Source organism: Vicugna pacos, chromosome 30 (assembly GCF_048564905.1).
Source record: "Vicugna pacos chromosome 30, VicPac4, whole genome shotgun sequence".
Classification (NCBI taxonomy): Eukaryota; Metazoa; Chordata; class Mammalia; order Artiodactyla; family Camelidae; genus Vicugna; species Vicugna pacos.
This window is the reverse complement of record NC_133016.1, coordinates 10,456,516-10,473,467: the sequence shown is the minus strand read 5'-3', so window position 1 is coordinate 10,473,467 and position 16,952 is coordinate 10,456,516. Positions and strand designations below refer to the sequence as shown.

At 32.0% G+C, this 16,952-nt stretch overlaps 1 protein-coding gene across 7 annotated transcripts in view; it reads left to right on the top strand.

Annotated features, from left to right (window-relative positions):
- RELCH (RAB11 binding and LisH domain, coiled-coil and HEAT repeat containing) overlaps nt 1–16,952 on the top strand; it is a 107,591-nt gene that overhangs the window by 33,603 nt on the left and 57,036 nt on the right. For all 7 annotated transcript variants that reach the window (XR_012065572.1, XR_012065573.1, XR_012065574.1 and 4 more), the window contains exons 9-11: nt 2,484–2,559; nt 3,576–3,671; nt 15,171–15,283. Coding sequence is in view for 4 of the 7 variants with exons in the window: in XM_072952028.1 (XP_072808129.1) it covers nt 2,484–2,559; nt 3,576–3,671; nt 15,171–15,283 (285 nt within the window). In the remaining 3 variants the exon portion in view is untranslated. The remainder of the gene's footprint in view (nt 1–2,483; nt 2,560–3,575; nt 3,672–15,170; nt 15,284–16,952) is intronic.

The following is a 16,952-nucleotide window of genomic DNA, read 5'->3' as shown; positions in this document are numbered from 1 at the left end:
TAAAGTAGATTATATTTTAGCCAAGTACTTAAACCCATAAATAAAATGTATGTTCTATGTGCTGTGAATATTTTACCCAATGCTTTTTACCTTTTCTCTATTCCACAGTCAATAGAAGGTTTTGGTACTGCATAGGTTCCTGGGCTAAAGAGGGGAATGGTTATTGCTCTTAGGCCTTTTTCCTGTGTCTGTTTCCATTCCTAATATTGTATCATTAATATTCGCTCAATTCATTTAATTTTTATTGGGTTGCAGTGACTATAGTTAGATGACAAAAGCATGGTCCCTTGCCTTTCATGATCATGTTTTCTAGTAGAGGAGACAAAATGTAATTTTCAAAAATTTTGTATATTATAATGTGAAAAAAATAATGTTGAGAAAGGAATATTTACTGAGTTCTCTTTAGGCACAGTTCTAAATGCTTTGCATCTACTAATTTAGTTCATCCTCACATCCTCACAGGTATTTTATGTTGCATTCTGAGCCACAAAGTCATGCTTCCTCTTCCTATTAAACAGAAATGAATATTATAGCAAGTGTTGGGATATAACAGGAAAGCATGACCAATTTGTTATAGACTTAAGCATCCTTATGATTACTGAGAAATATTTGATTTTTTCCCAAAGCAAATCTTTCCACTCATGTGCCACAACTTATTGAGTATCTACTTAAGTATATGTATTTTTAGGTATTATGGAGGTCAGAGAATTGAAATATATATGGCCCAATCCTCAAAGTGCATTTATTCTAATATAGATAAGATACAGTCATAAAAATCAATGTTATGGTACTCAACAGGAACAGCATTTGTAATAATTCTTAGTGTTGAGGAGTGCTTCCGTATATCTCCTTTGATACTCCAGAGCCACCCTCTGGAGAATGACTGTTCAATTTATTTAACGAATTTGTTTAGCTCGTTAACTCTGTGCCATCAGTGTTAGCAAAGAATATAATAGTAAGCAAAGCATATGGTAATCCCTTTAGTGATAGTCCTTACAGTATGAAGAAGATCTGCAATCCGACAATTGTAATAAAGTATGAAAAATAGTAATATAAAAGAAGTTCACCTTGCTTTGGGAACACACAATCAGGGCACCTAACCTAGTCATCAGAATAGGAGAGGTTTCAGGGAAGAAGTGTTATCTAACCTCAGACCTGATGACCGAGTAGGCGGTTAACCAGGCAAAGAGATCAGAGGAAGAGTGTTCCCACTAAGGGAATACAGCAAGTACAAGGAGAACATGGTACATTTGGTGAGCTAAGAATAATTTAGTAAGGTTTAAGCAAAGAATGCAAGTGAGAAGAATGACAGGTGCAGTTGGAGAATTAAGCAAAGACTAAGTCATATAAGCTGTATTAACTCATTTTAGAGAGTTGGAACATGATGGTATCTAAGTTTTAGGGAAGAGTCCTCTTGGGTAGAGGTAACTGGAGGGTAGCAAGACTGGAAGAAAGGACATTAATAGGGTATCTATTAGAAGAATCCGAGTAAGAAATGATTGAATTTCCTTTACGGAAAAGAAGTGGATAGATTTGAAAGATAATTAGAAGGTAAAAGATTGATTGGATTTAGGGGTTAGAAGAAAGAAAGACAAAGGCTGATCTGCACTTTCTGGCTTGAGCAGTTGGATGCATTGTGGCCCCTTCCACTGAAAGAATATGAGAAGAGGAATATAAATGAGCAAACAGGCTCAAGCTTTGGTACATTAACTCCATAATCATAGAAGTTACTGAGGCCACTTCGTGGTGTACACTAAACAGCCTCTATTATGTAATTTTTGGTGTTAGCCCTTTTCTTTGTAGATGGAGTACATAAAGTACAACTCTTAGTTATAATATTATGACTACTATTACATAGGAACTGGTGGTGTTTTAGAAATGTAACTGTTTTAACCTTTATTAAACATAAATAGGCTAATATTTTCAATTACAAAAAAATACTTTCTTTACAATATACCAAGAATGTTGAATGAGCCTCTTCTTTATCTTTAATTTTCAATTTTTTTTATGTGGGTTTCTAACATTAAGGGTTATCATTTTCATTATTTAGATCTGCAGAACTTTAACTCTTCTCTGCAACATACTAGGTCAACCTTTGTATCCACTCTTTACCTTTCTGGGGCCATAGAGAATTGGGGAGAAAAAAGTCCTCATTTCTGGTCTTGCAAACACTGTAGTCGTTGACCTGCCATTCCACTTCAGGTTGAATCCAATCATTTACAAGTCATTCATTCACATAACATCAAGCTGTTTTAAGATGAACAACTATTGCTGATTTCTTTTCCCCTGAATAATTCTTCAGTGAATTGACCTTCCCAGTCATTTGTGGCTGAGAAATTCAGTTAACACTTGTAGGGTAGAATTCATGCAAGAGTAGGAATTGCGTATAGCATGCAACTTACTTTCTCCTTAAATGCCAGTGGTAACTATTTGGTTAATGATTAATAGAAAATGAACTATTTCCGTTGAATATTTTCTTCTAGGAAGTTGTCTCCTGCTTTCCATCAAGCACTACTCTCTTTTTGTCGAATGTCAGCAGACAGTCGTTTAGGATCAGAGGTAAATTATACCAGATTCTTGCAGCTTTCTTAAAACATTCAGTTTTTCATTTTGGCATCTTATCCAAAAAATAATTGTGATAAGACTCTATTTCAAGTACAAATCTATTATTTAAAATAATGCTCTAAGAAGTAGTTCCTAAAATTTTAAGCTTTTAAAGAAGGTTGTTGATTATTTTTGTCTTTGGATTAAAGCTTTGTTTAGTATTAAAGTGACCTTTTACAGGCTAGTTTTAATTTGTTATGTCTACTGACATGGTTATATGCCTTTCTGTGGTATAAGTTAGAAAACCAATTCAAGTGTACACGTTTATATTTCAGTTTTTAGTTTACTTCATTTTTTTCTTTCATTAGGATTGGTTGTCTTTGATTGCAGAGTTTATTAGCGCTCAGATTTGTTTTCCTCAAGTGCTTTGTAATTGTTTTTGCAGGCTCATCTTGAGAGGGTATTTTATTTTATTTTTTTCTCCTATTTTATGTTCACTCCTCCCTTTCTAGCTGTTTTGTAGTTCATTCCACTTGACCTCTCCTGGGCTTCTGTACCACAATGTCATTAAGAACATGAAAGAGCTAGAGAATGGTTTGGTTGCAATCTGGTAATCCTCATTGTAAGACTGGGTCAGCCTCCTTGGGCCTCCCCTTACATGCAGCTTCATTATACAAACTACTCTTTCACCTGAGACAAAGATTGTAGCTTTGTGGGCCCCTTTTCAAGAACAAAATTAAAAACCCTTGAAGCTGCCCCACTCCTGCATTATCCGTATTTGTTCCCAGAACTGAAGCCTAGTAAGCCTCCCTGGCTTCACCTTGCTTGTCACTGGTGTTTTAAATGCATTTCTGGTCTACAAAAATGTTTATCTTGTTTGGGATCACAGTTGTTGTTATCATCATCATCACAAATTATAATTTGTGGTGTGTGTTTGAAGCAGAGGTGACAGAATCTAAAGCATGAATTTTAAGTACATCACGCACAGAAATTCTCTAGTATCGTCATGTGTTAATTCTTTGGTTTTCTAGGTGTCTCGGATTGCAGACAGTGAGAAGAGTGTCATGTTAATGCTGGGGCGCTGCCTGCCCCACATCGTTCCTAATGTGCTGCTGGCAAAGAGAGAGGTGAGACACATAAAAGTGTTTTCATCCCAGTAATCTCATCGTGTTGTCCATTTTTTGTCATTTTGAAGTTTAGTGTTATATTTTTATTTTGTTAAAGTCGATTACTTGCAATCATATTCTTACTTTTGTGCATGCATCTCTGCTCCTAGAGAATGGTTTTACACCTCTGTCAGGTGAGTTCAGTAAAACTGCATGGTATTCATGTTTTTCCAATTTTGCTGAAAGCATCATTAGCTTCTGCAACACTAACTATTACTGTAGGTCCATTTATGTTCCATGAACACTGTCTGTTTTTTACATTGCCAGTTAACTAATTAATTTTATCTCTGCTCTTGATATGATTTGTGATATATCTATAGAAACACTATTTGTATTGAAAATTAATAGGGACTAGTAATGTAACTCTTTTCTTAAATGTACTTGTGGTTACCTATTCATGTTAGTTGTATTGTATTTGGCAGTAATTACACTTGTCTTACGATGATAGGATAGTTATATTGACTACAATAACTTTTTAAAGTACCTTTTTTGTTTTTCTTGTAGCTAACCTGTTACCAACAAATGCTTTACATATCCAACATAGAGCAGCAAATATATTTTAGTACACATTGCCTGTGTTATAAACCATAAATACTGTAGAAAGTTATCTTTAGAGTTATATTTAGCCAGTAGATTAATGAAAAGTTATCTGTAATTTCATTTAAATGACAGTGAGTGGATTTATTTACAAACAAGTTTAATTATTTATTTGGATTATTCAACTTATGACATCAATTTTCCTTTCACAAATTTTTTTCAGTGGGTTAAGAATATTTTAGAATGTGTCATAAAAGTTTCTTCTGTCATCTTCTTGATATTTACCACTGGTTTTAATCATAAATCATGGGACCTACAGTATGATAGATACACAGTGCACTGGCAAACCCGTATAAAGCTTATCCTAAATTATCTGTCTAGCCCAAGAAATTCGTACTGATCCTCAAGAAAGCTTACACGTAGAGCTTTAAAATTTTTATCCCTATAGGTATTTTTAATTTAAAAAAGATAAACATGACTGTTTTCTTACTGATGGTTTTATTTTCCCTAATATTTTAAAACAGTTGTGAGATATTAATAAGTATGGAAATTTTTCTGTCTTGAAGGATCAGTGTCCAATTTCAGATTGTTTTGCAGTTCTGCCTGGCAGAATGGTGTTTGAGCTTCTTTTCCTTTTTTAGCTTGTAACAATCCGTGCAATGCATTAATGTTTGCATCCCTTTTACTATGTTTCCTTAATATAATCTTTAAAATATCATAGAAACCTAATTGTTATGAGATGCAGTCTAAGTTTTTTTATTTTAATGTTCCCCTTTTTTAATCATAAAAGACCCTACCACTAAAATCTGATTGTACTGCATGATGTATTTATACATTTGCATCATCAGTAATCAGATATAGTGTATATATGTATATATAAATATATAAACATATTTATATATACATATGCATATATATTTTATTTGTGGTATGATGTTTACTTTCCTGGCTGGTTTTAAGTTTTTTATATTTAAAAATATTTATATACTTATAATTTCATGAAGAGTTGATTATTTATCTTTGTTTAATTATTTGTGCCTTATTCTGTTTTACCAGAAAATTTACCATTTATAATATGCCGGAGTTATATTCCCTCGAAATTAAATTAGTAAATAATGAAGTATATGTTTTGCTTTTGTATGAAACCAATCCCAGGGCATAAAAGGACAAAATTTTTATTTCATTTCATCTTTTGATATTGGATTACTTTTATTTGATGTTTTACCCTAGTTCCTTAAATCTATATTTTTTAAAAGGTCTTGTGATTGAAGGCTTTTGTTTTTTATTTCTCAAGTTTTATATATTTTCTTATCAGTATAAGCCTTTTTACTGATAATGTAAATACAATTAAAGTGTCCCTTAGTAGACTGATTAGCAATATCCTAGATAATTAAATAAATAAAACATTTAAAATAAGATTTAAGAGTTTGATTAAATAAAGCATTTGCATGGTTTAACATCTTTTAAATATAAAATGATGTACAGCAAAAACTCATCTTCCCCTTTCCCTGGGCCACCATCCCACTGCAATAAATTTTATTAGCTTTTCAGTGTATTCTTTCAAGTCCTTTGCCCATTTTTTAAATTGAATTATTTGTCTTTGTATTTGAATTGTAAGAGTTCTTACAATTCTGGATATTAAACCTTATATTTCATTTGCAGATATTTTTTCCTGTCTCGTAGATTGTCTTTACATTGTTGATAATGTCTTTAGCTGGACAAATGTTTTTCATTTTTATGAAAGCTGATTTATCTGTTTTTTTTTTTTTTTCCTTTCTTTGCTTGTGTTTTTGGTATCAAATCTTAAGAGTCCATTGCCAAAATGGAGGTCAGGAAGATTTACCCCTATGTTTTCTTCTAGTAGTTTTGCAGCTTTAGCTTTTATATTTAGGCCATTGATCCATTTTGAGGTTTTTTTTTTTTTAATATATGGAGTAAAGCAGGGAGCCAAAACTTTATTCTTTTCATGTAGTTATGCAAATTTCCCAGCATCATTTGTGGCAGAGAAAGTTGTTTCCCTAGTGAATGGTCATGGCACCTTTGTCAGAAATCAGTTCAGTGTAGATGTTTGGATTGATTTCTATACTCTCAATTCTGTACCATTGATCTCTGTGTTTATCTTTATGCCTCAACTACACTATTTTGATTACTATAACTTTATTGTAAATTTTGAAATTGGGAAATATGAGTCCTCCAGCTTTGTTTTGGTTTCTGGGGTTTTGTTCTTTTTTTAATATTTACCATTCAGGGCCTCTTTGAGTTCCATATGATTTTAATGCTCAGCTTTGATTTCTGCCATAAAAGTCATTTGAATTTTGATAGGTTTTGCATTGACTCTGTAGATCACTTTGGGGAATATTGCTGTTCTGAACATGAGGTTTTTTTTCCATTTAATGACGTTATTCTCTCAGCAGTGTTTGTAGGTTTCAGTGTACAAGTCTTTCACTTCCTTATTCAAATTTATTTCTAGGTATTTTGTTCTTTTGGATGCTATCATAAGTAAAACTGTTTCCTTAGTTTCCTTTTCAGGTTGTTCGTTGCTGGTATATAGAAACAAAACTGATATTTGTGTGTTGATCTTGTATCTTGAAACTCTGCTAAATTTTTTTATTAGCTGTAATAGGTGTTTGTGGGTTCTTTGAGATTTATATAAAATCATGTTATCTGCAAATAGAGATATTTTGCTGCTTTCTTTCCAATTTGGATAGTTTTTATTTCTTCCAGTTACTTAATTGCTTTGTCTAGGACTTCCAGTACAATTTTGAATAACATTGTTTTGAGAAAACAGATACCCTTATCCTGTTCCTGATCTTATGAGGAAAGTTTGCAGTGTTTCACCATTGAGTATAATACTAGCTGGGTTTTTTCATAAATGCCCTTTATCATATTAAGGAAGTTTTCTTCTGATCCTAGTTTACTGAGTATTTTTATCGTGAAAGAATATTGAACTTCATCAAATGCTTTTTCTGTATTAATTGAAGTAATCTTTTTTTCCCCTTCATTCTGCTGATGTGGTGTAATATATTGATTGATTTTTCATATGTTGAACCACCCTCACATTCCTGGGATAAATCCCACTTGGTCATGGTATATAATCCTTTTAAAGCATTGTTGAATTTGGCATTAGTATCTTATTGTGCATTTTTGCTTCTAAATTCATAAGGAATATTGGCCTGTAGTTTTCTGTTGTTGTGCTGTCTTTGTCCAGTTATGATATCAGGCTAATGCTAGTCTCATAGAATGTGTTAGGAATTGTTTCTCCTTGTCTGTTTTTTTTTTTTTTGAAGAGTTTGAGTAGGATCAATATTAATAAATCTTTAAATGTGATTTAGAATTCACCAGTGAAGCCATCTGATCCTGGAACTTTTCTTTGGGGGAAGTTTTTTATTACTAATTCAGTCTATTTGCTTGATCTGCTTTGAGATTTTCTATTTCTTCTTGAGTCAGTTTTGGTAATTTATGTGAATCTAGGAGTTAGTTCATTTCTTGATTATCTAATTTATTGGTGAACCATTGTTTATGGTATTCACTTACAATCCTTTTAATTTTTGTAAGGTTGTTACTGATGTCCTCTCCTTTATTTCTGATTCTAGTTATTTGCATCTTCTCTCTTTTTCTTCTTAATCAGTCCAGCTAAAGGTTTGTCAATTGTGTTGATCTTTTCAAAGAACCAGCTTCTGACATTGTTGATTTTATTGTTTTTCTTGTCTGTATTTCATTTACCTCTGCTCTAAACTTTATTGTTTTCTCCTTCTGCTGGCCTTTAGCTTAGTTTGCTCTTTGTTGGAAGGTTGTTGACTTTGTATCTTGCTGCTTCTTTTTTTTTTTTTCTTGCTGCTTTTTTAATGTAGGCATTTACAGCTATAAATTTCCCTCTGTGTACTGCTTATGCTGCATCTCACAACTTTTGGTATGTTGTGTTTATTTATATCAAAGTATTTTCTAATTCCCTTATTGATCTTTTTGACCCACTGATTGTTTAAAATGTGTTGTTTTAACATCCACATATTAGTGAATTTTCCTTCCTATTATTGATTTTTAATTTCCATTGTGATTTGGAGAGTATGCTTTGTATGATTTCAGTCTTTTTGAAATTTATTGAGAATTGTCTGTTGCCTGACATATGGTCTGCCCTTGAGAATGTTCCGTGTGCCTTGAGAATTATATATATTCTGCCATTGTTAGCTCAAGTGATCTGTATGTCTACTGGACCTAATTGTTTTGCATTGTTCAAGTCCTCTGTTTCCTTACTGATCTGTCTAGATGTTCTGTCCATTATCAAAACTGGGATATTGAAGTCTCCAACTATTGTTGTAGACTGTACTGTATTCTTTCAGAGATACTTTCTGCATGTGTAAGCAAACTCAAATATATGATCTTTCCATGACTTACACAAATGATGCCAGACTCTATGCACTGTTCTCCATTTTGCTTTTTTTCCATGTAACATATTTTTGTTTCTTTCTATTTCGGTAGATAAAGAACTTCTTCATTCTTAAGGCTGCATAATATCTGGTCTCCTGTAGTTTTTAAACATGTTTTAAATTAGGTATTTCAAACTCTATTGACTACACTGTCAGTAAGAAAGACATTTTACATCATGTGTCAGGATATAATTACACATGTAGTTAAAATAAATGTGTTACAAACCAAGTCTTACCTTTATTAATTACCAAAAGTTAAAATGGAATACAATATCAAACAGAATTTTATAAACATTTTAAAACTAAAGAATACACCTAAATAAACAATTTTAAAAAGAAAAAAAGGTTTTTGTGACCCATTTAATTGATATTATGACCCACTATTTTAAAGGGAGTGACATAAGGTTAATTAAAACTGTCTAATAGATTAAATTTTATTTTGTATAAAAATGGAAAGCACAGTCACTATAGATATTAGTATTATTTGTTTCTGGCTTTTAGAAGAAAAATAACATCCTCACTTAACTTTCAGGTCACAATTACTGAATTTTCCAAATTCAACATACCATATTTTCAAATCAAAAATACCATTGATTGTAACAATTACATACCTTTGAGAAAGAAGGATTTCCATTAATTTATGACATGCTCTCCATTATAAAGTGCATCTCAATTTCAGAGATGATGAAAAGTGAAAAAAATTTTCCTATGTTCTGTGAAGTAATGATATTCTCTTTTTACCAACTTGTATTTAAAAAGACATGTATTTATTTTGGGAGAAAAAAAAGATGAAATAATTTTCTGTATATGGCTTATGGAGTAGTTCATACTAATGGGTTGGTTGAGGAACTTGAATTTTTCAAACCAAATTAAAGAATAAATATATTTGTCATTTGATATATGTGTATAGTAAATAAGCTAAGGAAGTGGATTTTTCACAATTTCTGCTTTAAATACATTTGAAGGGGAAATTCTATAATTTAAAAGTAAGATTTTTTAAAGGATTACTTCTAAAAGCATTTTTAAATAGTACACCTAAATTTAACATTCATTTTCATTCTATGCCAAGGAAATACATGGCATCAGCTAGCTAAGTTGGAAAAGCAAAGTAGAGGCCTGGGCCTGGAATGAGGATGGGGCAAGGTGAAATGGAAAGTGAGGCCACGCTTTCTTTGTAGGATGCTCCAAGATAAGATAGGTGATGGTTGCACAACACTAAATACACTTAAAAAAACAAACAAACACTGAATGTACACTTGAAATGGATGAATTTTATGATACATAAAATATATCTCATTTAAGCTGTAACAAGAAAAAAGGCCAAGAAGAGCACCAATTCCCTAAAAGATTTAAAAATAGCTAGTACCTTTAAAGACTTGCTCATCTTCGGAGAAACTAAACTTGCTTTTTTACATTGCCATTCGTGGTTGTTCTATGGTAAATTTTTTAACTTAATGTGTAGTAATAGCCCCAGATAATTATAACTGTATGAGAGTAATATAGTAGTATAAGTATAGAAAAGTAGATAACATAGTAAAGTAGATAACCTTGGTCCACCTTCTTTACCATTTAGTGTGTGTATGTGTGTGTGTGTCTGTCTTGTAATTTTTAGAGTAAATTATATGCTCTTTAGCAGTATCAGAATTGAAAGTATTTTAGTTAGGCTTCCTAAAGAATGAGCCTCAGGAATTATAGGTATTAATAATTCTAAGAATAGATATTTTAGCAGCCCTTGAAGTATAAAACTTTTCCAGAGGTGAGTAACCTTGTCTTTTTCTTATGTGAGTCTTTGTAATGTTTTTTCTTTTTTTCTTTTTTTTATGTATTACTATTAACATCCTCACAAATTTTAACTGAAAATTTAAGTCAGAGGTGTTCACCTGTCAGTAATTGTATTTAAATTGTAATTCATTATTGCTTAATTCCTAGGCAAAAAACTAGATGAAAAAAATTTTAATAACAACTATGAAAAAATTTTAATGAAGCTTGAATTATAGGAGATAATTTTAGTGGAACAGTAAGGGCAAGCAATGAACTACAATTTATTGGGCTAATGATGCCTTTAGAGAACTGTAGAATTTTGCTTCTTGACCTGAAGTACTCAAGCATTTGCTCCTTGGCGTTTGATCTAAACACGTTTCCTTTTGTGTTTTAGATTACTTTCAGATCTTTGAGCCATTATCTTATCAACATTTGCATGCTTTTTTTAATTTTAAAATTTGCCTAATCTCATTTCCTACTTCATTTCTTTTCCTGTTAACATCTAATCATTCATATTGTTTTAGTTCCTTTTTAGGTGCTCTTTTTTTTCCTTCTGGTTTTGTAGTCTGAACACTAATTTTTAAAGACTAAGAAAGTTAGGTAAAAATATTCATAAAATCAAATGTCATCAACTCTAAAGATACTTACTCTCTTGAATGTGGTTTCTTTATTGTCATTAGAAGTTATTTTGTTTTACTTCTAAAACTGAAAGGAAAATACTGGAAGTCTTTCCTGTTTAATTCTGTACAAAATTCCTTGGGCGGGATGGGAGATCCTTCTATGGAAAAAGAACTAGCTTTGTTATTAAAAGTGCAAAAATCAAAATAGTTAAAACCACAAGTCATTTCCTTGAGTAAAGTCAAATTACTAAGCCTTTTAGATTAATTAATTCTATAGGCCTTAGAAATATCTTTTTTTAACATGGTAGTAAAGTACTGGAGTACCTTCTGTAATAGTATTACTACACTGATTTCCTCTGTAATGATCAGTAGGAGATCAATTTTGTATTTCACTTCAACGCACATTTATTGAGTACTAAGAGGTACTAAAGCATATTTGAAAATATGTAAAATTTCTGTTCCCTTGAAATATGGGCACAGTAACATTTTTATTGGGGGGAGGGTTCCTTTTGGATATAATGTTACCAAAGCCATAGGTACTATGTTTCCATGGTTATTATTTCATTCTTAACATGACATTTTAAATCTAACATGCTTAGGATTTTTTAATGTGAAAAACTAAGCTTTAGATATGATATCTAATGTTGCTCTCTAATTCTCAATACATTTCTTTTATATTTAATCATTGAAAGATCTAACCCCTATCACCTTGTCTTCTGAAGAAAACTTTGCTACACTTTTTAAATGTTTTATTCAGAATTATAAGGAAAGCTTTTTAAAACTAGACATCTTCAGTTGGAGAGATGATACCAAAGGAAGAATATTGATTCAAATCTATAAATTTATGAATACACTTGACCCTTCCTTAAGCAACACATAAGTTATGAGTACTGACCCCCATGCAATCCAGAAATTGAGTATAAACTTCCATTCAAACAACCACAGATTGTATAGTACTGTAGTACATGTTTATTGGAAAAAAATCTACATATAAGTGAACCCACACAGTCCAAGCCTGTGTTGTTCAAGGGTCAACTGTAGTGTGAAAATGGTAAATAAGATCTTAAAATAATTAATTCTGATGTGGATGAATTAGTACCTCAGAGGCTTAACAAAGGGTAAATTCACAGTAAATAATGTACAACACAGCAGATACATACTTACAGAAGTCATTAGTTCAAGAATGGTACAAATAGAGGTGAATAAATAAATGAATGATAGAGGAATTAGGGTATTTGGAGCTAGTCATAACTTAGCAACTAAAATCCTTGATGACTCTATCAGGAACAGACTACACTTTCCCCTTTTTGTGCCATCATTGACTGGGCCTCTTCTCAGCTCTGTTGCTATAAGAGGAGGAGACCATCTGGCATACTTTATACACTGAGTTACAACTGCCCTAGCCATTAATGTGCCAGGATGTGCCCAGTTCTCCTTAGCATAGCATATCAACCCAAAACTATTGGCAGTGACTTCCCATGTTTATTAATTTTGCTAGCCATGAATAAAAACAAATGGCAATATAAATTATTACTAACTGTGACTGAGAAACGTGAAAAGAATGTTTCTCCAAAGACCTAAATTCACAGAATTTTAGAGTTCAAGGAGACAAGGACTGACAAATGATTTTTCTCCCATATGTCATGTCAACTGAATTAGTTGGTAATAACTGCTGTGTTGAAAAGGCATTTCAAGGCCAACTTTGATCTCAAAAGGAAAAATTAACAATCTCATTAACAATAGATAAGAAAAATGCAGAATATCTGTGAAGTATTTTTTATTTCTGCACTAGTCTTAATGAATTCTTTTATGTTTCACTTGAGGAAACTAAAATCAGGGAAGTTTGTGGTTTTCATTAGGTTCTTTGGTACTAAGGAGTAAATCGAGACAGGAGTTCTTCTAGCTCCCAATTCGGTGTTCTTGTTTGGCACATCTGTAGCCATATTGCAGTTAAAAGATTCTTTATATTAATGTATGACATAAACTTCCTCTTTGATTAAGAATCACAAAGCCTCATGATTTAAAAAAAGAAAAAGGGAAAGAAAATATAAGGCACAAAGAATAAACAGCAAGACAGTCATTTTGATATACTTGTATTTGAGGTAAAGAAGCTAGTAAATATTGCAGGGGAGAGTATAGCTCAGTGATAGAGTGAATGCCTAGCAAGCATGAGATCCTGGGTTCAATCCCCAGTACCTGCATTTAAAAAAAAAGTAAAATAAGAAGAAGCTAAATATTATTCTGTATTTTAGACAGAGTGTATATGCATATATTTGAAATTATAGCAAATATCTTACCTACATTTCATAACTTTATCTTTAAAGAGATTTAATAGGAAGAGAATAGAATAACATAATATAAAAGTATGTATTTAGAGACAGTGGGAAAGCAGGAGAAGACAGGTTAGGAGGAAGCAAGAAAACCCATGAGGGAGAAAGCTCTGATATGAAGGGAAAGTACAAATAAAATATTTAGGTCCTTTTTGATTTTGTTAGTATCTTTTATAGTAATTCCATTTTCATCCTTAGGGTTCTAGTCTAGGTGGGATATACTGATGTGTTCAGAGTATTAGTCTTCTCATTAGTATCATTGGCTCTTAGCAGCCTAAATGGAATCCTCTAAGGACCCTTGGTATTAATGGTCTTCTATCCTAATATTTTATAAAAGGTTGTTTATTTTCTGCTACAAAATCAAGACTTACCATCAAGCATCACATGAGGTGTCTGGTGAAAACCCTACGTAACAATATAGGATCGATGTATATACTCTGTTCCATTCCCAGTTCAAAATTATTTTCCCTAATTACTTAAAAAAAAATTTTTTTTTTGCTTTTCAGTTTTTCACTAATCTAAAACCTACAGAGATGTCCAAATAGAAAGATGACAGAACAAATGTTTCAGATTTTTTTGCTTTTTAGATTTATTTTTAGCTTTTCTTATCTACAGCTTTGTACTTTCAATTTAGATTTATACCAAGTAATTATAATTTTAAAATAATATATAAAGACATTAGAAATAATGGAAAAGGACATCTAGTCATTCCTTAAAGTTTCAGTTTCAACTCCTCTAAAAAGCATATTATTTGTTTCTAAGGTAGCATCTTCAAAATGGGAAAATATATAGGCTTTCCTCAGGGTATCATGCATTATTACATAATGATCCGTTCCCATTAGCACTTTCTGGTGGGTAGGGAGACAGATGGGAAAAAGAAATGGGAGTAATCATTCTACCCTTTTTATTACATCATAGTGACTTCTTTAAAATATCTGCAAAATATTTTTTTTATAAGAGAATTTCTTTTCAAAAATATTTTATCGCTTTTGGACTTTTATTGCATTAGACTTAAAAATCTGTTCCAAAAATGAAAGGACTAATATCTTTTGAATATATTTTAGAATTTTGTCTTAATTTAATTAAAATGTGAAACAACTTTAATTTCATTTTCAGGTACTTTGAAAGAGAGAAATAAACTTTTGTCTGTTACTTTCCTTGAAAATGTTGAATTTACCCCAGTGTGTTGAAAGTACAACACAAAATATTGTTAAAATTTTCCATTTCAACAGAAAGTATATCTAGTGATACTTTGTGGTTGTACTGAGAGCATTTAACACCTGTGGAAATGGTCTTCTTTTCTGTTGGCCACTAGGTTAGGTGCTAAGGGTACAAAATTATTAATTATATCTAATCTTGAGAAAGATTAATTGTGCTTATAGAAGTGGGAGGAGTTTTTATTTTCTGTTACTATTTTAAGTTTTAAAATATGGTTAACTTCTGCAAGTTTTTGTTTAAAAACACTTTCAAAATTAAGACTACTATATCAGGTTATAGTAAGATTGAATGTTATTGGATTTAAAAACTAATAGACCCTTAGGAAGTACTGGTTAAGAAAAAAATTAGTTGAATCTTAAGTAGCTTTATTACAATGTGATCTGCACCTTCTGCACAACAAACACAGAAGTGTTTTCTCTTGAATTATCAACCTTACAGAATTAAAATTTGCTCCTCTATATGCTGAGGTTTATTTCATTTTAAATGTCCGTTTAAGAATACTCTGGGGGAAAGAAATAATATTCTGCAATGCATTTTTACTTTGACTGTTCCACCTTCATTTTTCTTTAGGAGTTGATCCCTCTCATATTGTGTACAGCATGCCTACATCCTGAGCCTAAAGAGAGAGACCAGCTGCTCCACATACTTTTCAATTTGATCAAGAGGCCAGATGATGAGCAAAGGTTGGTGTGACGACTTCTTTGGAAAATAAATATAATGTTGACTTACTAATTTTACTAATTTGGCATCATGATTAGCATTTTAATTGGAATGCCATCTTTTCTTCCTAATACCTATTTTAACAAACAGGAAATGCCCCATTCATGGTGCTCGCAATGTTTTCATTCTTGTTACTCCAGTTGCTCATGTTGAATTTGTACACTTTTGTGTTAAGTTAGCTTTGGTCTTCTAAGTCTTCAAATTCAAAAATATTTCTTTGCTTTTATCTTTCACATTTGATTTCCAAGAATTCCTGAATATTCCTCCTTTCCTCACAGATGAACTAGATACAGCGTGGCCTCTTAATGGTTACGCTTTACAAGAAATAAAATATTTAATGTATGAATGTCTGCATCACTGAGCTATCTGTAAAGCAATTTCTGTGTGGCTAGAAGGATACAGTGTTTTGGTTAGTCCTAAGTCAAATACTCACAACCAGGGGTGATTGAGTGGAGAAATGAGTTACACCTGAGGGTGGTCGAGGGACAGAATGCATGTCAGGGAGCCTTTTGGGAAGAAGGGGGATTTGATCAAACAACAGTGGTAGATGTCTACCCCAGAGAGTAAGATCTTTAAATACTAGGTGAAACTGTACAAGTGTGAACATGAACAAAACATCCTGGTGGGTGGGTAGGTAGACTAAGCACCAGGTGGATAAGATTGAGCCATTGAAACGTTTTTCTATGTTATAATTTTCTATCTTAATTGAAAAATTATTTTTTATACTTTTGCAAAACAGTAGAATTGTACTTTATTATTAGGTAACTTTATGTAATTTCAGTACTTTTTTTTACTGTCTGTTACAATTTTTACCTCCTCTGGGAATGTTTGGAGAGTCATAAAAGTAAGCCATAATAAGACAAATCAAGCCCAGAATTTAAATACAAGGAATCTCAACTGTGAGAATAAAAAGTCATGTGGACTTTAAAACTCTGTAAGCATGTATCTCCTTCCTACTCTTACCAAAATATACCTGAGCAAGCGGAGAAACATGTCCTTTCAGGATCTAGTCAAGATTAATCTACATTAGCAGTCTTTACATACTAGTTAAATAGAAATGAGGGAAATTCTGTCATACCATTCATTCCAAACTGAAATTTTTCTAGGGACAATTTGATGGTGCTAGATAGGAAAATTAATATCTTATTTTCTCCTTTAAAAATACTTGGTAACTTAGTTAATTTGTAAATCCACTTGCTACATTATCATTTTTACTTTGCAAGGCAAAAACCTCTCCATCGTTATAGCCCATGTCCATAGACTCTGCATGTAAAGCTAGCAGCTGCCACCTGGTGGCCAAAAGTACCTTTTAGCCTTACTTCAGGTCAAGATGCACCAGGAATTAAATACTTATGTTCACACTTAAATCTTTCAGCTTACAGAAATACAGTTATTTATTGAAATAAATTAATAATTTAGTAACTATATATAATAGGAATAACAAATTAATGAAGCAAAATTTTTAAATTAGCGTATGTTTGACATATAATCAGTTGTTGCTTTTCTTTAGTGAATCTCAGGCTTCCTTGTATCCTAAGAAAACCTTAATTTTATGCTCAAAAATGGTACACTTTGGCACTTCTTTGCTAACAACCATAACTGACCCCATATTTCTACGACTGTGTCAAATAG